This window comes from Bufo gargarizans, chromosome 8 (assembly GCF_014858855.1).
Source record: "Bufo gargarizans isolate SCDJY-AF-19 chromosome 8, ASM1485885v1, whole genome shotgun sequence".
Lineage (NCBI taxonomy): Eukaryota > Metazoa > Chordata > Amphibia > Anura > Bufonidae > Bufo > Bufo gargarizans.
The window spans coordinates 185392896-185415944 of NC_058087.1; the positions used below are offsets into that span (position 1 = coordinate 185392896).

The window sequence follows — 23049 nt, forward strand, 5'->3', positions numbered from 1 at the left end:
CCTTGCTGATCTAACCATTAGAGGTGAAGCTAGCTATTTCCTCAGTCACTGATCTAACCATTAGAGGTGAAGCTAGATACTTCCTCCCTTGCTGATTTAACCATTAGAGGTGAAGCTAGCTATTTCCTCCCTCTCTGCTCTAACCATTAGAGGTGAAGTTAGCTACTTCTTCCCTCACTGATCTAACCATTAGAGGTGAAGCTAGCTACTTCCTCCCTCTCTGATCTAACCATTAGAGGTGAAGCTAGCTCATTCCTCCGTCACTGATCTAACCATTAGAGGTGAAGCTAGCTACTTCCTCCCTCACTGATCTAACCATTAGAGGTGAAGTTACCTACTTCCTCTCTCAATATCTAACCATTAGAGGTGAAGCTAGCTACTTCTTCCCTCACTGATCTAACCATTAGAGGGGAAGCTAGCTAATTTTTCCCTCACTGATCTAACCATTAGAGGTGAAGCTAGCTACTTCTTCCCTCTCTGATCTAACCATTAGAGGTGAAGCTAGCTATTTCCTCAGTCACTGATCTACCCATTAGAGGTGAAGCTAGCTACTTCCTCCCTTGCTGATCTAACCATTAGAGGTGAAGCTAGCTATTTCCTCAGTCACTGATCTAACCATTAGAGGTGAAGCTAGCTACTTCCTCCCTCACTGATCTAACCATTAGAGGTGAAGCTAGCTATTTCCTCAGTCACTGATCTACCCATTAGAGGTGAAGCTAGCTACTTCCTCCCTTGCTGATCTAACCATTAGAGGTGAAGCTAGCTATTTCCTCAGTCACTGATCTAACCATTAGAGGTGAAGCTAGCTACTTCCTCCCTTGCTGATCTAACCATTAGAGGTGAAGCTAGCTATTTCCTCAGTCACTGATCTAACCATTAGAGGTGAAGTTAGCTACTTCCTCCCTTGCTTATCTAACAATAAGAGGTGAAGCTACCTACTTCCTCTCTCAATATCTAACCTTTAGAGGTGAAGCTAGATACTTCCTCCCTCTCTGATCTAACCATTAGAGGTAAAGCTAGCTATTTCCTCTGTCACTGATCTAACCATTAGAGGTGAAGCTAGGTACTTCCTCCCTCGCTGATCTAACCATTAGAGGTGAAGCTAGTTATTTCCTCCCTCGCTGATCTATCCATTAGAGGTGAAGCTAGCTACTTCCTCCCTCACTGATCTAATCACAAGAGAAGATATCAACTTCCTCTCTCACTCGTATACTATTTGAGGAATAACTAGCTATTTCCTCCCTCACTGATCTAATCACGAGAGAAGAAGATATCTACTTCCTCTCTTACTCCTATACTATTCGAGGATAAACTAGCTACTTTCTCCCTCAGTGATTTAATTATTAGAGGTGAAGCTAGCTACTTCTTCCCTCGCTGATCTAACCATTAGAGGTGAAGCTAGATACTTCCTCCCTTGCTGATCTAACCATTAGAGGTGAAGCTAGCTATTTCCTCAGTCACTGATCTAACCATTAGAGGTGAAGCTAGATACTTCCTCCCTTGCTGATTTAACCATTAGAGGTGAAGCTAGCTATTTCCTCCCTCTCTGCTCTAACCATTAGAGGTGAAGCTAGCTACTTCTTCCCTCACTGATCTAACCATTAGAGGTGAAGCTAGCTACTTCCTCCCTCTCTGATCTAACCATTAGAGGTGAAGCTAGCTAATTCCTCCGTCACTGATCTAACCATTAGAGGTGAAGCTAGCTACTTCCTCCCTCACTGATCTAACCATTAGAGGTGAAGTTACCTACTTCCTCTCTCAATATCTAACCATTAGAGGTGAAGCTAGCTACTTCTTCCCTCACTGATCTAACCATTAGAGGGGAAGCTAGCTAATTTTTCCCTCACTGATCTAACCATTAGAGGTGAAGCTAGCTACTTCTTCCCTCTCTGATCTAACCATTAGAGGTGAAGCTAGCTACTTCCTCCCTCTCTGATCTAACCATTAGAGGTGAAGCTAGTTACTTCCTCCCTCTCTGATCTAACCATTAGAGGTGAAGCTAGCTATTTCCTCCGTCACTGATCTAACCATTAGAGGTGAAGCTAGCTACTTCCTCCCTCACTGATCTAACCATTAGAGGTGAAGCTAGCTACTTCTTCCCTCACTGATCTAACCATTAGAGGTGAAGCTAGCTACTTCCTCCCTCACTGATCTAACCATTAGAGGTGAAGCTAGCTATTTCCTCAGTCACTGATCTACCCATTAGAGGTGAAGCTAGCTACTTCCTCCCTTGCTGATCTAACCATTAGAGGTGAAGCTAGCTATTTCCTCAGTCACTGATCTAACCATTAGAGGTGAAGCTAGCTACTTCCTCCCTTGCTGATCTAACCATTAGAGGTGAAGCTAGCTATTTCCTCAGTCACTGATCTAACCATTAGAGGTGAAGTTAGCTACTTCCTCCCTTGCTTATCTAACAATAAGAGGTGAAGCTACCTACTTCCTCTCTCAATATCTAACCTTTAGAGGTGAAGCTAGCTACTTCCTCCCTCTCTGATCTAACCATTAGAGGTAAAGCTAGCTATTTCCTCTGTCACTGATCTAACCATTAGAGGTGAAGCTAGGTACTTCCTCCCTCGCTGATCTAACCATTAGAGGTGAAGCTAGCTATTTCCTCCCTCGCTGATCTATCCATTAGAGGTGAAGCTAGCTACTTCCTCCCTCACTGATCTAATCACAAGAGAAGATATCAACTTCCTCTCTCACTCGTATACTATTTGAGGAATAACTAGCTATTTCCTCCCTCACTGATCTAATCACGAGAGAAGAAGATATCTACTTCCTCTCTTACTCCTATACTATTCGAGGATAAACTAGCTACTTTCTCCCTCAGTGATTTAATTATTAGAGGTGAAGCTAGCTACTTCTTCCCTCGCTGATCTAACCATTAGAGGTGAAGCTAGATACTTCCTCCCTTGCTGATCTAACCATTAGAGGTGAAGCTAGCTATTTCCTCAGTCACTGATCTAACCATTAGAGGTGAAGCTAGATACTTCCTCCCTTGCTGATTTAACCATTAGAGGTGAAGCTAGCTATTTCCTCCCTCTCTGCTCTAACCATTAGAGGTGAAGCTAGCTACTTCTTCCCTCACTGATCTAACCATTAGAGGTGAAGCTAGCTACTTCCTCCCTCTCTGATCTAACCATTAGAGGTGAAGCTAGCTCATTCCTCCGTCACTGATCTAACCATTAGAGGTGAAGCTAGCTACTTCCTCCCTCACTGATCTAACCATTAGAGGTGAAGTTACCTACTTCCTCTCTCAATATCTAACCATTAGAGGTGAAGCTAGCTACTTCTTCCCTCACTGATCTAACCATTAGAGGGGAAGCTAGCTAATTTTTCCCTCACTGATCTAACCATTAGAGGTGAAGCTAGCTACTTCTTCCCTCTCTGATCTAACCATTAGAGGTGAAGCTAGCTACTTCCTCCCTCTCTGATCTAACCATTAGAGGTGAAGCTAGTTACTTCCTCCCTCTCTGATCTAACCATTAGAGGTGAAGCTAGCTATTTCCTCCGTCACTGATCTAACCATTAGAGGTGAAGCTAGCTACTTCCTCCCTCACTGATCTAACCATTAGAGGTGAAGCTAGCTACTTCTTCCCTCACTGATCTAACCATTAGAGGTGAAGCTAGCTACTTCCTCCCTCACTGATCTAACCATTAGAGGTGAAGCTAGCTATTTCCTCAGTCACTGATCTACCCATTAGAGGTGAAGCTAGCTACTTCCTCCCTTGCTGATCTAACCATTAGAGGTGAAGCTAGCTATTTCCTCAGTCACTGATCTAACCATTAGAGGTGAAGCTAGCTACTTCCTCCCTTGCTGATCTAACCATTAGAGGTGAAGCTAGCTATTTCCTCAGTCACTGATCTAACCATTAGAGGTGAAGTTAGCTACTTCCTCCCTTGCTTATCTAACAATAAGAGGTGAAGCTACCTACTTCCTCTCTCAATATCTAACCTTTAGAGGTGAAGCTAGCTACTTCCTCCCTCTCTGATCTAACCATTAGAGGTAAAGCTAGCTATTTCCTCTGTCACTGATCTAACCATTAGAGGTGAAGCTAGGTACTTCCTCCCTCGCTGATCTAACCATTAGAGGTGAAGCTAGCTATTTCCTCCCTCGCTGATCTATCCATTAGAGGTGAAGCTAGCTACTTCCTCCCTCACTGATCTAATCACAAGAGAAGATATCAACTTCCTCTCTCACTCGTATACTATTTGAGGAATAACTAGCTATTTCCTCCCTCACTGATCTAATCACGAGAGAAGAAGATATCTACTTCCTCTCTTACTCCTATACTATTCGAGGATAAACTAGCTACTTTCTCCCTCAGTGATTTAATTATTAGAGGAGAAGCTAGATACTTTCTCCCTCACTTATCTTACCATTAGAAGAAAAGATAGTTACTTCTTCTGTCACTGACCTAACCATTAGAGAAGCTAGCTACTTTCTCCCTCACTGATCTAAGCATTAGAGGAGACGCTAGCTACTCATAGTGCCATTATAGTGAATGGGTCCGAAGCGGACCTCCGGCAGCACGGTGGGCTAGCGTAAGCATGGATATGGCAGGCTGTGCCCCAATGAAATAGCCTGTCGGACCCTGCTACCGCAAGTGTGTAAGTAGCCTTACACATATATGGATATCCTGCTCTTAAGTCAGTCAGAAACAAGACACGTACAGTTCCTATCACACATAAGAAACACGCAATGCACGCACTAAGACATTTTTTGCCTAACCCTATTAAAGGGGTTCTGCAGTTTGTTTATCCTCTGGATAGAGCATCAGCATCTGATCGGCGGGGGTCCGATCAGCTTTTTGAGAAGGCAGCGGCTCTCCAGCAGTGGCGCGGCCTTCTCACTGTTTACCGCTGGCCCACTGACGTCACGACTAGTGGAGGTCACTGATAAGGGGGCGGGATGCTGTGGAGGTCACTGATAAGGGGGCGGGATGCTGTGGAGGTCACTGATAAGGGGGCGGGATGCTGTGGAGGTCACTGATAAGGGGGCGGGATGCTGTGGAGGTCACTGATAAGGGGGCGGGATGCTGTGGAGGTCACTGATAAGGGGGCGGGATGCTGTGGAGGTCACTGATAAGGGGGCGGGATGCTGTGGAGGTCACTGATAAGGGGGCGGGATGCTGTGGAGGTCACTGATAAGGGGGCGGGATGCTGTGGAGGTCACTGATAAGGGGGCGGGATGCTGTGGAGGTCACTGATAAGGGGGCGGGATGCTGTGGAGGTCACTGATAAGGGGGCGGGGTTCTGTGGAGGTCACTGATAAGGGGGCGGGATGCTGTGGAGGTCACTGATAAGGGGGCGGGATGCTGTGGAGGTCACTGATAAGGGGGCGGGATGCTGTGGAGGTCACTGATAAGGGGGCGGGATGCTGTGGAGGTCACTGATAAGGGGGTGGGGTTCTGTGGAGGTCACTGATAAGGGGGCGGGATGCTGTGGAGGTCACTGATAAGGGGACGGGATGCAGTGGAGGTCACTGATAAGGGGGCGGGATGCTGTGGAGGTCACTGATAAGGGGGCGGGATGCTGTGGAGGTCACTGATAAGGGGGCGGGATGCTGTGGAGGTCACTGATAAGGGGGTCGGGTTCTGTGGAGGTCACTGATAAGGGGCGGGATGCTGTGGAGGTCACTGATAAGGGGGCGGGATGCTGTGGAGGTCACTGTTAAAGGGGCGGGCTGCTGTGGAGGTCTCTGTTAAGGGGACAGGGAACTGTGAAGGTCACAGTTAAGGGGACGGTCCGCTATGGGGGTCAGTGTTGAGGGGCGGGGTGCTGAAGAGATCACTGTTAAGGGGGCGGGTTATTGTGGAAATCACTGGTAACGAGATGGGGTACTGTGGAGGTCACTGATAAAGGGGCGGCTGCTGTGGAGGTCACTGATAAAGGGGAGGGCGCTGTGGAAGTCACTGTTAAAGGCAACCTGTCACCTAGAAAATGTATATTAAACCGCCAGCAGTACCTTATTGCAGCCTGTAGCATGATTATAAAGGTGTCGGTGTCTTTTCTGTACAATGCGCAAAAAGTCTGAAAAAATACTTTTATTCAATGGGCCACGTTATGTAAACGATAGTCTTGAAGTCAAGGGGGCAGCGGCTTTCTCGCCTGAAGTCAAGCGTGCCCCGCCCCCTTTCCGGCCCCGCCCCCTTTCCTTAGCGTTTGATTGATAGGAATTCTAATTCCTTCACCACTGGACGCTCAAACGTAGTCCTGCGCGTGCGCTGCATCCCTGCAGTGTCGGCACCTGCGCACTGTTCCACTCCGCTGTGAGGTAGGCTCAATGATAAGGCACTCACAGATCATGAAAAAAGGGGTACATTACTGCCAATCTATGTACACAAGGGTCTTAAAGGGGTCCTCTCACTTCAGTAAGTGGCATTCATCATGTAGAGAAAGTTAATACGAGCAACTTACTAATGTATTGTGATTCTCCATATTGCTTCCTTTGCTGGCTGGATTCATTTTTCCATCACATTATACATGGCTCGTTTCCATGGTTACAGACCACCATGCAAATCATTAGTGGCGGTCGTGCTTGCACACTATAGGAAAAAGCCTCAGCCTCTCTGGTGGCCGGGACCATGGGATCGCACATAGGCTGGTGCTTTTTCCTATAGTGTGCAAGCACGACCACCACTGATGAATTGCATGGTGGTCGTAGCCATGGAAACCAGCCGTGTATAATGTGATGGAAAAATGAATCCAGCCAGCAAAGGAAGCAATATGGAGAATAACAATATATTAGTAAGTGGCTTGCATTAACTTTCTCTGGCTACATGCACAAGACCGTGGTGTGTTTTGCGGCCCGCAAATCACGGATCTGCAAAACACGGATGGCCTTTAATATAACTGCGCGGCGCGGACAAGAATAGGACATGTTGTTCTACTTTTTTGCGGGGCCACGGAACGGAGCAACGAATGCGGACAGCACACGGAGTGCTGTCCGCATCTTTTGCGGCCCCATTGAAGTGAATTGGGGCCGTCTCAGAGCCGCCAAAACTGCTGCTCGGATGCGGACCATAACTACGGCCGTGTGCATGAGTCCTCTACATGATAAATCCGACTTTCTGAAGTAAGACAACCTCTTTAAGACCACGTTCCCTTGATCATGGGGGTCCCAGCAGTCAGACCCTTATCACCTGTCGTGTCATAGCTGTTGGACCTTTTCACATTCCCTATCCTTAAAGGTTTTCTTTGGGTGTAAAAAACATTTTTTTAATAAAAATTAAAAATCTGGCTCAAAATATATGCCAAACTAAAATAGAAATGCTCAGCTGTTAAAGGGCCGGTGTCCACTTCTCTAGTTATCCTGTATCCACAGGATCGGAGATAACTAAGTGATCCGTGGGGGTCTGAACGCTGGAGACCCCACTGATCCCCCTTCTTGACTGAGTGGCAGGTGGAGCACATGCCCTGCCTCTTCATCCATTCCCTATGGGGTCGCTGGAGATGGCGGAGTACAGCGCTGGCTATTTCCAGTGGTCTCAGAGAGAATAGATGGAGCAGCAGGGCGTATGTGTGGCCACACCATCAAAGAGGGGGAACAGGACCCATTCCTGGGATCAGTGGGGGTCGCAGAATCGGACCCCACTAATCATATAGTTATGCCCTATGGTGTGCAGAGGATAACTTGAAAACTTGGACAACCCCTTTAAATCCTCCACCACTCCACCACCAGTATCTCTTTACATGGCAGCAGTGATGCCTGTAAATACGGAATATCATCACTGCCGCCATGTAAACCGTACGTGTCAATACTGGGGAATGTGACGCACTGTGCAGAATTTTTTGGGCATAAGTCCCACCCCCTTTGCAGGTCACAACCTTTAACAAAGCCCAAGCAAAGGCGCTAGAGGAGCAACGTGAGCAAACGGCACAAACGGAGGGTCCTAACTGAAACAGAGGCATTAGGGTCACCTGAGGCAGGGTTACAGTGGGGATCCTGGAGCAGGGGTAACTGGAGAAGAGGCAATATTAGGGGTGCATTTAGAGTGGAGGCATCTGGAGCTGGGGCACTAATGGGGGTGCACCTAAAGCAGAGGCTTTGGGGGGACCTAGGGCAGAGTCCCCCCAATGCCACTCTGAACTCTGCAGAGAGCAGCACATTCATAGATCTGAGTCTGCTATAAACAAATCCCCCTATTTCCCCCCTTACAGTCTCCTACAGATCACTACTGTCACACACCTGAGAAATCAGCCCAGCACCGCAGAGGAGTCCTTCTCTCCAGCAGCCACAGTTTTCTGACAGCAGGGAGGGCAGGAGGATGGCCAGACATGTTCTCTCCTCCTTCACTGCCAGCAGCCGGGAAGTTTAGCAGATACTGCGGGGTCTCCTGTACAATGTACACCAGTAGGAGGCTACACCACTGTGCGATACTGCCACCTAGTGGCTACAATAATTATCTCTCCTGAGAAACAAGATAAATAATTACTCCTTAGTCTTATCTCTGGGTGCAGGAGACTGGAGGCCCACCGAGGAATCCCCCGCCTCCCCGGTGGGCTAGTCCGAGTCTGCAATGACTATAATTATAGAATGTAATTAGGTCATCTCTCTGCTCGTTTTCCAAAGCAAACACATCCAATTTGTCTCATCTTTCAGTATAATTTAACCTCTCAGTTTTCTTGATTAATAGGAAGCAGCAAAGCAAGACATGAGCCCTCAGATCATGTGAAAAGATCAGATCTTGGCTCTGTCTCCTCCAGAGAAATGTCTGGTATGTGGGTAATGCACATTTGATGCTATCTGAGCAGATCCTTGTGTCATCCCGCAGTGTCCGGTCCAAGATATTGTGCTGAGACATTCCCTAATATGTAGTGGTCAGAGCTCCGTCTGTCTGATACAGAGCGCCAAATCTGCTGCAAAGACATAGTTCTAAACAACAAAAGTCTTTCTTCCTGCAGTCACCACTAGAGGGAGCTCATTGCTACATATTGTTTCTACGATGGATATAACAGTATGCGGTAAGTTCCTGAGCTCCCTCTAGTGGTGTCTGCAGGTAGTAAGGATTCTATGCAGGAGATTGGGAGTTCATCACAAAATTGTAGGCCTACTGTGATGAAAAAAGGGGTTCAAGAGTGGGCAGCTGCCAGTATACAATCACTTTTACTGTACAAATAAGATATCAACTTAATTGTCTTTATTAAATTCATTTCCATTTGTACTATGTCTTCAGCTACTAATGGGTTAATCAGGCTCCTGCTGTATGGGTTGCAGTCCATGATGTCAGCCACTTCCTATAATGTCTGCAGGAGGATATGAGTGTCCCTGGAGCATCCAGCTATTTCCTTCCACAGCTGCCAGAATGGAGGAAGTCATCTCCTCTACAGCCTACACACCGGCGGTGAAGGAGGGCGGCCATTACCACGGTGCAGTCCTATCATATCTATTCATGCAGTCTGACATTGCTTGGATTTATCTGCTCCAGGGAAAGCTGAGTGAGACCAATGCACCCATCCAGGCTCGGATTGGCCCACCAGGGAGGCGGGGGATTCCTCTGTGGGCCCCCAGTCTCCTGGGCCCGGAGATAAGACGGAGGAGTTATTATTTATCTTGTTTCTCAGGAGAGATAATTATTGTAGCCACTAGGTGGCAGTATCACACGGTGATGCAGCATCCTACTGGTGTACATTGTACAGGAGGCCCCGCAGTATCTGCTAAACTTCCCGGCTGCTGGCAGTTAAGGAGGAGAGAACATGTCTGCCCATCCTCCTGCCCTCCCTGCTGTCAGAAAACTGTGGCTGCTGGAGAGAAGGACTCCTGTGCGGTGCTTGGCTGATTTCTCAGGTGTGTGACTGTAGTGCGCTGTAGGAGACTGTAAGAGGGAAATAAGGGATTTGTTTATAGCAGACTCAGATCTATGAATGTGTGCTGCTCTCTGCAGAGTTCAGAGTGGCATTGGGGGGACTCTGCCCTAGGTGCCCCCCAAAGCCTCTGCTTTAGGTGAACCCCCATAAATGCCCCAGCTCAGATGCCCCCACTCTAAATGCACAGCTAATATTGCCTCTTCTCCAGTTCTCCAGGATCCCCACTGTAACCCTGCCTCAGGTGACCCTAATGCCTCTGTTTCAGTTAGGACCCTCCGTTTGTGCCCTTTGCTCACGTTGCTCCTCTAGTGCCTTTGCTTGGGCTTTGTTAAAGGTTGTGACCTGCAAAGGGGGTGGGACTTATGCCCGAAAAATTCTGCCCAGTGCGTCACATTCTCCAGTATTGACACGTATGGTTTACATGGCGGCAGTGATGATATTCCGTATTTACAGGCATCACTGCTGCCATGTAAAGAGATACTGGTGGTGGAGTGGTGGAGGATTTAAAGGAGTTGTCCAAGTTTTCAAGTTATCCTCTCCACACCATAGGGCATAACTATATGATCAGTGGGGTCCGATTCTGCGACCCCCACTGATCCCAGGAACGGGTCCTGTTCCCCTTTTTTATGGTGTGGCCACACATACGCCCTGCTGCTCCATCTATTCTCTCTGGGACCACTGGAAATAGCCAGCGCTGTACTCCGCCATCTCCAGCGAACCCATAGAGAATGGATGGAGAGGCAGGGCATATGCTCCACCTGCCACTCAATCAAGAAGGGGGATTAGTGGGGTCTCCAGCGTTCAGACCCCCTCTGATCACTTAGTCATCCCCGATCCTGTGGATAGAGGATAACTAGAAAAGTGGACACCGGCCCTTTAACAGCCGAGCATTTCTATTTTAGTTTGATACATATTTTGGGCCAGATTTTTATTTTTTACACCCAAAGAAAACCTTTGAGGATAGGGAATGTGAAAAAAGGTCCAACAGCTCTGACACGACAGGTGATAAGTGTCTGACTGATGGGGGTCTGACTGCTGGGACCCCCATAATCCAGGGAGCGTGGTCTTAAGACCCTTGTTCACATAGATTGGCGGTAATGTAATGTAATGTCTCAGGACCCCCTTTATTCATGATCAGTGGGTGTCCCAGCAGTCAGACCCCAGCAATCTGATATTTATCACCGATCCTGTAGATAGGCAACAGGTCATTATGGTCGGACAACCCTTGTAAATATAATGTAGATTATGTGCAATCTGAGCAGGTTACGATTTGGTAAATTTCATGCCAGACATTTATGCTTAAAGGGGTTAAAGGGTTTGTCTCACTTCAGTAAATGGCATTTATCATGCAGTTAATACAAGGCACTTACTAATGTATAGTGATTGTCCATGTTGCCTCCTTTCCATCACATTATACACAGCACATATCCGTGGTTATCACCACCGTGTAATCCAGCAGCGGTGGCCGTGCTTACACACTATAGGGAAAGGCTGGAAGTGCGCATAGGCCAACACCTTTACCTATAGTGCACAAGCACGGCCACCGCTGCTGGATTACACGGTGGTAATAACCACGGATACGTGCTGTGTATAATGTGATGGAAAGGATCCAATATGAATAATCACAATACATTAGTAAGTGCCTTGTATTAACTTTCTCTACATGATAAATGCCATTTACTGAGACGACCCCTTTAACCCCTTTGTGCTACACTTAATAGGGTTAGGCATAAATGTCTTGGTGTGTGCATTGTGTGTTTCCTATGTGTGATTGGTGTGTGCTATGTATGATCTATGTATCAGTGGTGTATGTGCAGTATGTGACATGTGAGCCACGTATCAGTGTCTTGTGTGCCACACGTGTCCGATGCGTGATCGGTGTGCGCTGCACGTGTCTTGTTTCTGACCGAGTGCAGGATATCCAGATATGTGTCTGTACATTGTGCTGTGAGTGTCGGCCATCATACTTCATCTGTAATATTCCTGTTATCACTGTAAGGGCTCATGACCACGACCGTTGGATGTTTTGCAGTCTGCAAATTGTGGATCCACAAAACATGGATACCGGATGTGTGCATTCCACATTATGCGGAACAGAACAGCCTCTGATAGAACCGTCCTATCCTGGTCTGTAATGTGGACAATACTAGGACATGTTCTATCATTCTGCAGAACGGCCATGCGGACAGACACACACGGGATGCATGGAGTCTTTTATTTTTTTGCGGACCCATTGAAGTGAAGTGGAAAAAAAATACGTTATAGTGTGCAGGAGCCCTAAGGTGGGCCCCCAGAATCAGTTACACTGGTGGGCCCTAAGTACCCCAGGCCGACACTGCACCCATCTTCCGTAGACTCCTGAACAGGGCAGGTAATAAATGTATGACACCTGGGGTTACCACGCTGGGGAGTCACGGGATACATACCCTATATGGCAGGAATCACTCCAGCTGTTCTCAAACTACAACTCCCAGAATCCGCCTTTCATTTCTATGGGAGTTTCAAGAACAGCCGAGTATGTGTGCATACTGGGAGTTGTAGTTTCGTAGCAGCTGATGTGCTGAAGGTTCTGTATCCCTGCTGTAAAGTATAGTGTACTATAGGTACTGTTTCTGATATGCATATACTATAGTCACTATGGCGGTGTTATTACATGGGCGCCACTGAGTCTGGTATTATATGGGCATGTAGCATCTGAAGAGGAGGGATCACAACCCCCGGATATCTTATGTAAGTCACGGCTGAAGGGACCGTACTCATGCGGCCGCCAGAGGCTCTCATGTTCTTGCTGCCCTGCTAGTTTTAGGAGTGACCACTAGATGGCAGAAGGAGCTGCTGGAATCACATGTGCAGTTTTTGATGCAGTTTTTTTTAACCAAAGCCAGGAGTGGATTCAAGAGGAATAAGAAGTATAAAGGCAGGACTTATAACTCTACCTGCGGGATCCGCTTCTGACTTTGGCAAAAAAAAAAAATCGGCACGTGTGATTCCAGCATAATTGTGTTATTTGCCCATTTTATCCAGTAAAACAGAGAAATTGATATTATCACCAATATTCATCTAGAAAACATAATCAGGCGCAGGGAGCATGGGGGCTCGGGGGCTCGCACTGGGGTCCTGGGTTCCAATCCGTGTTTGTGTGGTTCCCTCCGGGTACACGGAAGAGAACATACATCGACAGCACGCGACGGTAATGTCTGTAGAATATGTCAGCAAATATAATAATAATTGTACTGAGGCTAATTTGGGATTGAGATTAAAAGCCCCCGATGTCTGTACAGCGCTACGGTATAGGTGGGCCCTATTTAAATTAATAAACAGACCCCAGAGCGGCTTCTTATTATAAATGTTCTTCTTCTCAGTGCAAAAGATATGAAAGTTTGGTCCTGACCCAAACTAATATGTCTAAAAATGGCTTCATAACATGAAAAATACAAAGCTGCAGTACGACCGATGACCACCAGGGGTCCTTCCTTTCCAGCTGTGATTTGCACACAAGGCTGGACAGGAATCAGGGATGCTCAACCAGCTGTTGTAAAACTACAACTCCCACCATGCCCTTTTGTAGGCTGCCCGGGAATTATGGGAGTTGTAGTTTTCCCACAGGTTGAGCATGCCTAATTGTAAGATATTAGATGATGTTGCAAAAAGTCAGGCGATTTCTTAATACGGACTGCGCTCGCGTGGCGTTCACTTGTTGTCTGTTTTTATCGGGCACCCAGTGACTTCTATGGGAGATAAATGGTGCATGCTGCGATTTTCTCTGCGCGGACGGACGTTAATTTATCTTATCTGAATGAGTTTTTGCAAGAGTCACAAATAAGTGACAAATCCATAACAAACTCCACGCGACTACATCTGCAGGTCTCAATATGTATCAAATACCAGCTGCATTCCCCAAATCATCCACAAGGTGGCAGCAGCAGCAGCAGCAGCAACTTCCTACCCTCTCCCCAGTTCCCACAGCATTCTGCTCAGCCAGTGGCACACACAGCTGCTCTCCTCTCCTCACCATCATGACCATCAATAATCTGCAGCAAGGGAAGAACTACAAAGTGCAGATGTCATGTCTGACCAAGGTAAGATCACAGCAGCGTCCCCCGGTGGGATTAGACTGACATTTTTTAACTCCTTGCATTTCAGCGTGAGAGAGATGACAGATGTGGAGGCAGCCAGAGGTTACACTGCTCCAGAATGTCACAGCCCGAGGACATGGCAAACTCTGGACGTAGACATGTAGCAGAGCCGAATGGTCATTTAGCTCTTTGGGGCTGCACAGTTAGTGATTAACTGCAGTCCTGTGTAAAACCATAGATAATATGGCATAACAATGTGTTTATTTGCAGTCCTATGTAAAGCCATAGATCATAGGCATAGGATAGTGCAGTAAGTTTACCTGCAGTCCTATGTAAAGCCATAGATCATAGGCCTAGGGTAATACAGTAGGCTTGCGTGCAGTCCTATGTAATGCGACAGATTATACGCATGCATTAAGTTTACATGCAGTCCTATGTAAGGCAATAACTTATACAAATGCATTACGTTTAAATGCAGTCCTAGGTAAGGCGATGGATTATACTCATGCATCAAATTTACATGCAGTTCTATGTAAGGCGACAGATTATACACATGCTTTACATTTACATGCAGTCCTATGTAAAGCCATAGATCATAGGCATAGGATAATACAGTCCCATGTAAGGCGACAGATTATCTGCATGCATTAAGTTTACATGAAGTCCTATGTAAGGCAATAACTTATACAAATGCATTACGTTTAAATGCAGTCCTAGGTAAGGCGATGGATTATACTCATGCATCAAATTTACATGCAGTTCTATGTAAGGCGACAGATTATACACTTACACTAAGTTTACATGTAGTCCTATGTAAGGGGACAGACTATATGCATGTGTTAAGTTTACATGCAGTCCTATGTAAGTAGATGATTATACACATGCATTAAGTTTATATGCTGTTCTGTATAAGGTCACTGATCATGCATATAATGCGTTTAAGTTTTCTTTCAGTCCTATGTAAAACCATATTCATAATATAACTAAGTAGGTTTACATGCAGTCCTATGTAAATCCTCAGATAACAAGTGATAAAATCATATGTAGGATGAGGATTGCCTGCAATCCTATGTAGTGTAATAAATTAGAACATGTAGCAGGTAGACTTGCAGTCCTGTGTAAGTCCTGTGGATACTGCTATAGGTTCAGCTGCCGTCCTGTGAGCACGTAAAATGTCCATGGTGTCATAATGTAGTAGGATTACATGCAGTCCCATGTAAAAACCACATTTAGATGCAGTCCACTAAAAAAAAGCACAATTATCACACCAGTGCAGTATGTAAAACTGCAGTCCTATGTAAATGTACAGATAGTAGATTATGATGCAAGCTCAGCTCTGCTACATCTGTGTGTATTCGGCTCCCATGCTGTGGCTGATACCCCTGCCAGGATAATGAGCGCTCGGCTGTAGTGTTACATCAGGACACACGGAGCAAATTCCCAGATAAAGTGAGTTATATTTAGAAGAAATGGAATCTGCACTGATGATGTGATGAAGCGGAGGAGCGCGGCTGTACCATCACCCCCATCATCACCACATCCCCATCCCATCACCTCCCCATCATTGCCCCTCATGTCCTGCACCATCACTTCCACCATAATTACCATCAACCGCCATCACCGCATCCGTCCCCTCTATCGAGGTATTGATTACTAATTTACACGTCAGACATTACTCGGTCGGGTCCTGTATACATCAGTATTATACCTCAGACATTACTTGGTCGGGTCCTGTATACATCAGTATTATACATCAGACATTACTCGGTCGGGTCCTGTATACATCAGCATTATACCTCAGACATTACTCGGTCGAGTCCTGTATACATCAGTATTATACCTCAGACATTACTCGGTCGGGTCCTGTATACATCAGTATTATACATCAGACATTACTCGGTCGGGTCCTGTATACATCTGTATTATACATCAGACATTACTCGGTCGGGTCCTGTATACATCTGTATTATACATCAGACATTACTCGGTCGGGTCCTGTATACATCTGTATTATACATCAGACATTACTCGGTCGGGTCCTGTATACATCAGTATTATACCTCAGACATTACTCGGTCGGGTCCTGTATACATCAGTATTATACATCAGACATTACTCGGTCGGGTCCTGTATACATCAGTATTATACCTCAGACATTACTCGGTCGGGTCCTGTATACATCAGTATTATACCTCAGACATTACTCGGTCGGGTCCTGTATACATCAGTATTATACATCAGACATTACTCGGTCGGGTCCTGTATACATCTGTATTATACATCAGACATTACTCGGTCGGGTCCTGTATACATCAGTATTATACATCAGACATTACTCGGTCGGGTCCTGTATACATCAGTATTATACATCAGACATTACTCGGTCGGGTCCTGTATACATCAGTATTATACATCAGACATTACTCGGCCGGGTCCTGTATACATCAGTATTATACATCAGACATTACTCGGTCGGGTCCTGTATACATCAGTATTATACATCAGACATTACTCGGTCGGGTCCTGTATACATCTGTATTATACATCAGACATTACTCGGTCGGGTCCTGTATACATCAGTATTATACATCAGACATTACTCGGTCGGGTCCTGTATACATCTGTATTATACATCAGACATTACTCGGTCGGGTCCTGTATACATCAGTATTATACATCAGACATTACTCGGTCGGGTCCTGTATACATCAGTATTATACATCAGACATTACTCGGTCGGGTCCTGTATACATCAGTATTATACATCAGACATTACTCGGTCGGGTCCTGTATACATCAGTATTATACCTCAGACATTACTCGGTCGGGTCCTGTATACATCAGTATTATACCTCAGACATTACTCGGTCGGGTCCTGTATACATCAGTATTATACATCAGACATTACTCGGTCGGGTCCTGTATACATCAGTATTATACCTCAGACATTACTCGGTCGGGTCCTGTATACATCAGTATTATACATCAGACATTACTCGGTCGGGTCCTGTATACATCAGTATTATACCTCAGACATTACTCGGTCGAGTCCTGTATACATCAGTATTATACATCAGACATTACTCGGCCGGGTCCTGTATACATCAGTATTATACATCAGACATTACTCGGTCGAGTCCTGTATACATCAGTATTATACATCAGACATTACTCGGTCGAGTCCTGTATACATCAGTATTATACCTCAGACATTACTCGGTCGAGTCCTGTATACATCAGTATTATACCTCAGACATTACTCGGTCGGGTCCTGTATACATCAGTATTATACATCAGACATTACTCGGTCGAGTCCTGTATACATCAGTATTATACATCAGACATTACTCGGTCGAGTCCTGTATACATCAGTATTATACCTCAGACATTACTCGGTCGGGTCCTGTATACATCAGTATTATACATCAGACATTACTCGGTCGAGTCCTGTATACATCAGTATTATACAGTTAGGTCCATATATATTTGGACACTGACACAAATATATATATATTTTTTTACCTGTTTACTAAAACATATCCAAGTCATAGTTATATAATGGACATAAAGTCCAGACTTTTAGCTTTCATTTGAGGGTATCCACATTAAAATTGGATGAAGGATTTAGGAGTTTCAGCTCCTTTACATGTGGCGCCCTGTTTTTAAAGGGACCAAAAGTAATTGGACAATTGACTAAAGGCTGTGTTCATGGGCAGGTGTGGGCAATTCCTTCATCATTTCATTCTCAATTAAGCACATAAAAGGCCTGGAGTTGATTTGAGGTGCGGTGCTTGCATTTTGAAGATTTTGCTGAGAAGTAAACATGCGGTGAAAGTAGCTCTCCATGCAGGTGAAACAAGCCGTTCTTCATCTGTGAAAACAGAAAAAAACCTAGACTATTAGAAATGGAAAAATCTACAGTCTGGAACATCCTGAGGAAGAAAGCCCTGGTGACCTCAACAATGCAAAAAGACCTGGACTCCCCGGAAGACAACAGTGGAGGATGATCTCAGAATAATTACCATGGTGAAGACAAGCCCCTTCACAACAGCCGACCAAGTGACAACACTCTCCGGGATATAGGCGTATCAATATCCAAATCTACCATAGAGAGAAGACTGTATGAAAGTAACTACAGAGGGTTCACTGCACGGTGCAGCCACTCATCAGCCTCAAGAATAAGAAGGCTAGATAGATTGGACTTTGCTAAAAAAAACTTCTGGAAGAACATTCTTTATACAGATGAAACCAAGATCAACCTCTACCAGAATGATGGAAAGAAAGAAGTATGGTGAAGGCTCGGTACAACTCATGATCCACAGCATACCACATCATCTGTAGAACATGGCGGAGGCAGGGTGATGCTTGGGCATGCATGGCTGCCAGTGGCCCCGGGGCCCTAGTGTTTATTGATGATGTGACACAGGACAGAAGCAGCCGGATGAATCCTGGGGTTTTCAGAGACAGACTGCGCTCAAATCCAGCCAAACTGATTGGTCGGGGTTCCAAAATACAGATGGACAATGACCCAAAACATAAAACCAAAGCGATCCAGGAGTCTATTAAAGCAAAGAAGTGGAATATTCTAGAATGGCCGAGTCTCCGGATCTGAACCCAATAGAGCATTTCACTTGGTAAAGACTAAACTTCAGACAGAAAGGCCACAAACAAACACCAACTGAAGGCCGGGCCGAGGATTAAAAGGAGGAAACGCAGAGTCTGGTGATGTCCATGAGGTCAAGACTTCAGGCAGTCATTGCCAACAAGGGGGTTTCAACCAGGTATTGGAAATTAACATTTTATTTACAATTATTTTATTTGTCCGATTACTTTTGAGCCCCTGAAGTGAAGGGATTGAGTTTAAGAAAGGCTTTAGTTCCTCACATTTTTATGCCATCATTTTGTTCGACCGACTGAATTAAAGCTGAAAGTCTGAACTTCACCTATTGTTCAAAATCCACTGTGGTGACGTACAGAACAAAGGTTGGAAACATGTCTGTCCAAATACATATGGACCTAACTGTATGTCAGACATTACTCTGCCGGGTCCTGTATACATCGGTATTATACGTCAGGCGTTATTTGTCTGGGTCCTGTATTCATCAGTATTATACGTAAGACATTACTCAACCAGGTCCTGTATACAACGGTATTATGTGTCAGTCATTACTCTACCGGATGCTAAATACATCGGTATTATACGTCAGACGTTACTCCTCAGGGTCCTGTATACATCATTATTATATCTAAGACATTACTCCTCCGGGTCCTGTTAACATCATTATTTTAAGTCAGACGTTACTCGGCCGGGTCCTGTATACATCAGTATTATTCATCAGACATTACTCGGCTGGGTCCTGTATACATCAGTATTATATGTCAGACATTACTCCTCCAGGTCCTGTATACATCAGTATTATATGTCAGACATTACTCCTCCAGGTCCTGTATACATCAGTATTATTCATCAGACATTACTCGGCCGGGTCCTGTATACATCAGTATTATACCTCAGACATTATTCAGCTGGATCTTTTATACATCAGTATTATGTGTCAGACATTACTCAACCAGGTCCTGTATACATCGGTATTATACCTCAGACATTACTCGACCAGGTCCTGTATACATCAGTATTATATGTCAGACATTACTCCTCCAGGTCCTGTATACATCAGTATTATTCATCAGACATTACTCGGCCGGGTCCTGTATACAACAGTATTATATGTCAGACATTACTCCTCCAGGTCCTGTATACATCAGTATTATTCATCAGACATTACTCGGCCAGGTCCTGTATACATCAGTATTATATGTCAGTCATTACTCGACCGGGTCCTGTATACAACAGTATTATATGTCAGACATTACTCAACCAGGTCCTGTATACATCGGTATTATACCTCAGACATTACTCGGCTGGATCCTGTATACTTCAGTAGTATACGTCAGTCATTACCCAACCGGGTCTTGTATGCTTCCCTATTATACGTCAGACATTACTCGACCAGGTTCTGTATACATCAGTATAATGTGTCAGATATTATTTAGCCAATGTAAAGAAGAGGACCGGCGCTCGCAATAGAATTTTCGCTGCTGTGGTCTATTCAGTCACTTATAAACACATAGTGACGCGTTTCAGCACATAGATAGTGCTTTCATCAGACCATACAATACACTCCTATCATTGTGTCTTATATACATTCAAACATGTAAAGGAACTGACGTCATGAGATGTAAGGCTCCTCCCACATGGAGGCCGATACAGGTTCAGCTGTGTGTATACCATAGACCATGGGAATCAATGTAAAGCGGTGGAAAAATTCAAGTCCGCTGAAAATGAAACATAAATCAAAGTATAAGCATCATGCATATTGTGCAAACGTGATCAAGCATTAGATAAAGCCAGAAATATTGTAATCCCTGTTGAGGCCTCTTGGTTCCACCGTTTGTAGTCGGTGGATCCAGTGTGCCTCTCTCTTTAAGAGCATTTTACTCCTATCGCCACCGCGGCGGGGTAATGGTACATTTTCGATCACTTGAAATCGCAGTTGGGATATTGCATGTCTTTTCTCATGAAAATGGTGCGGTAAAGGAAGCAATAGATTCTCGGTGCGAATGGTGGATTTGTGTTTGCTTAATCTATCTTTGATGCGCATGGAGGTTTCACCCACATAGAGCAAACCGCAGGGACACTTGAGGATGTATCTGACATGTTTGCTGTCACATGTGAACATGCCCTAAATGCTCTTAAAGGGAACCTGTCACGCCTATTAAGCTGTTTACAGTACCTTATAGTGCTGTATAGTCGTTTCCTGATGCACTTTTTGTTCGTTTTCCCGCATGTCTGCTCAGTCAGAAATCGATGTTATATTCAGCTGCTGCCCCGTGCTTCAAGTCAGGCTTGAAGTCACGGGGGCAGCGGCCTCGGCGTCTTACATGGCCCTCTCCCCGCCCCCTGCCTCTGTGACTGACAGCCGAAATCCGATTCCGGGGCGGCAGGAGCGCGGTCCCGGCTGCCGCGCGTACTACGCGCCGTCTTACTTTCGCCGCACTGCGCATGCGCCCGACATCCTGTATCAAACGCGCCCGCGCCCGGCATCTGGGCGCGGGCGCGTTTGATACAGGATGTCGGGCGCATGCGCAGTGCGGCGAAAGTAAGACGGCGCGTAGTACGCGCGGCAGCCGGGACCGCGCTCCTGCCGCCCTTTACTGCGCATGCGGCCGTTGAGCGCGGTCCCGGAATCGGATTTCGGCTGTCAGTCACAGAGGCAGGGGGCGGGGAGAGGGCCATGTAAGACGCCGAGGCCGCTGCCCCCGTGACTTCAAGCCTGACTTGAAGCACGGGGCAGCAGCTGAATATAACATCGATTTCTGACTGAGCATACATGCGGCAAAACTAACAAAAAGTGCATCAGGAAACGACTATACAGCACTATAAGGTACTGTAAACAGCTTAATAGGCGATTTTTGGGTGACAGGTTCCCTTTAAAGAGAGAGGCATACTGGATCCACCGACTACAAACGGTGGAACCAAGAGGCCTCAACAGGGATTACAATATTTCTGGCTTTATCTAATGCTTGATCACGTTTGCACAATATGCATGATGCTTATACTTTGATTTATGTTTCATTTTCAGCGGACTTGAATTTTTCCAAGACACAATGATAGGAGTGTATTGTATGGACTGATGAAAGCACTATCTATGTGCTGAAACGCGTCACTATGTGTTTATAAGTGACTGAATAAACCACAGCAGCGAAAATTCTACTTGCGAGCGCCGGTCCTCTTCTTTACATTGTTTGCTGGGACGCCGACCTATTGACACGTGCACCGCAACCATCACAAAGCAGTGCCGACCCTTATCTTCAACATTATTTAGCCAGGTCCTGTATATACAGTCCTGATCAAAAGTTTAAGACTACTTGAAAAATGGCAAAAAATCCTATTTAGCACGGCTGGATCTTCACAAGGTTCCAAGTAGAGCTTCAGCATGCACTGAAACAGGCTGTTTTTCAGCTGATCCACAGTTTAGGATCACATGCCTTTAAAAGGCCAAATCTGTGTAGAGATGTGGATTCATTGTCACTTTCTGTCAGGTAGTCACACGTTGTGAAGGCAAAGGCAAAAAAACTCTCCCTTTTTGAACGTGGTCGGGTTGTTGAACTGCATAAGCAGGGTCTCTCACAGCGCGCCATCGCTGCTGAGGTGGGACCAGGGGAGGACTGGCAGCCTTAGTCCTGGGGGGCAAATCTAGTCAAGTGGCCCATTTTTAGCCCCGCCCATCATTAAAAGCCCCTCCTACATATAATAGGCCACTCCCAACACACACTTTACAGCTGACATTTTATAGTTGCGGCCTGTCTCTACACATCATACGGAGAGGGGAGGTCTGTCCTGGCTGCACTGCCTGCTTATATAACTCCTCCGCTCTCCTCCCTACCCTGATCCTGCTCAAGGCCTGTGGTTCCCCCCACCATCTGCCACCTGCCCGTGGCCTGCTGCCCCCCTTTGACCGTCCTCACCCAGTTCTGAATCCTCCTTCTGCAAATGGCAGGAGGAGGAGCCGGAGCATCTTATCTCCTACATAGCGCCACATACCTCTTACATCCAGTGATGTCACCTTTGTTGTAGACGTTCTCTTTCCTCATCTTCTCCATTCAGACCAGACCGCCATGATGATTTTTCTGCCATCTCCCTTCACTGCAGAGATTGAGAAACAGACATTAGTTTCCTGCCACCCCCAATACTATACTGCAGAAACAGTCCCCCTGGAAATACAAACTACCACACAGATAGTGCCCCCAATACTGTACCCGCTATGCCCCCAATACTATACTGCAGAAACAGTCCCCCTGGAAATACAAACTACCACACAGATAGTGCCCCCAATACTGTACCCGCTATGCCCCCAATACTATACTGCAGAAACAGTCCCCCTGGAAATACAAACTACCACACAGATAGTGCCCCCAATACTGTACCCGCTATGCCCCTAATACTATACTGCAGAAACAGTCCCCCTGGAAATACAAACTACCACACAGATAGTGCCCCCAATACTGTACCCGCTATGCCCCCAATACTATACTGCAGAAACAGTCCGCCTGGAAATACTACTACCCCACAGATAGTGCCCCCTTAAACAATTATTGGCAC

General features: G+C 45.9%; 1 protein-coding gene across 3 annotated transcripts in view; it reads left to right on the forward strand.

The window, feature by feature from the left end:
• The window catches only part of LOC122944518 (regulator of G-protein signaling 11-like), a 129728-nt gene that overhangs the window by 10296 nt on the left and 96383 nt on the right, over positions 1–23049 (forward strand). For 2 of the 3 annotated variants that reach the window (XM_044302889.1, XM_044302891.1), the window contains exon 2: positions 13768–13889. The exons of the other annotated variant lie outside the window; for it this stretch is intronic. In XM_044302889.1, coding sequence (XP_044158824.1) covers positions 13768–13889 — 122 coding nt within the window. The remainder of the gene's footprint in view (positions 1–13767; positions 13890–23049) is intronic. 3 annotated transcript variants of the gene reach the window in all.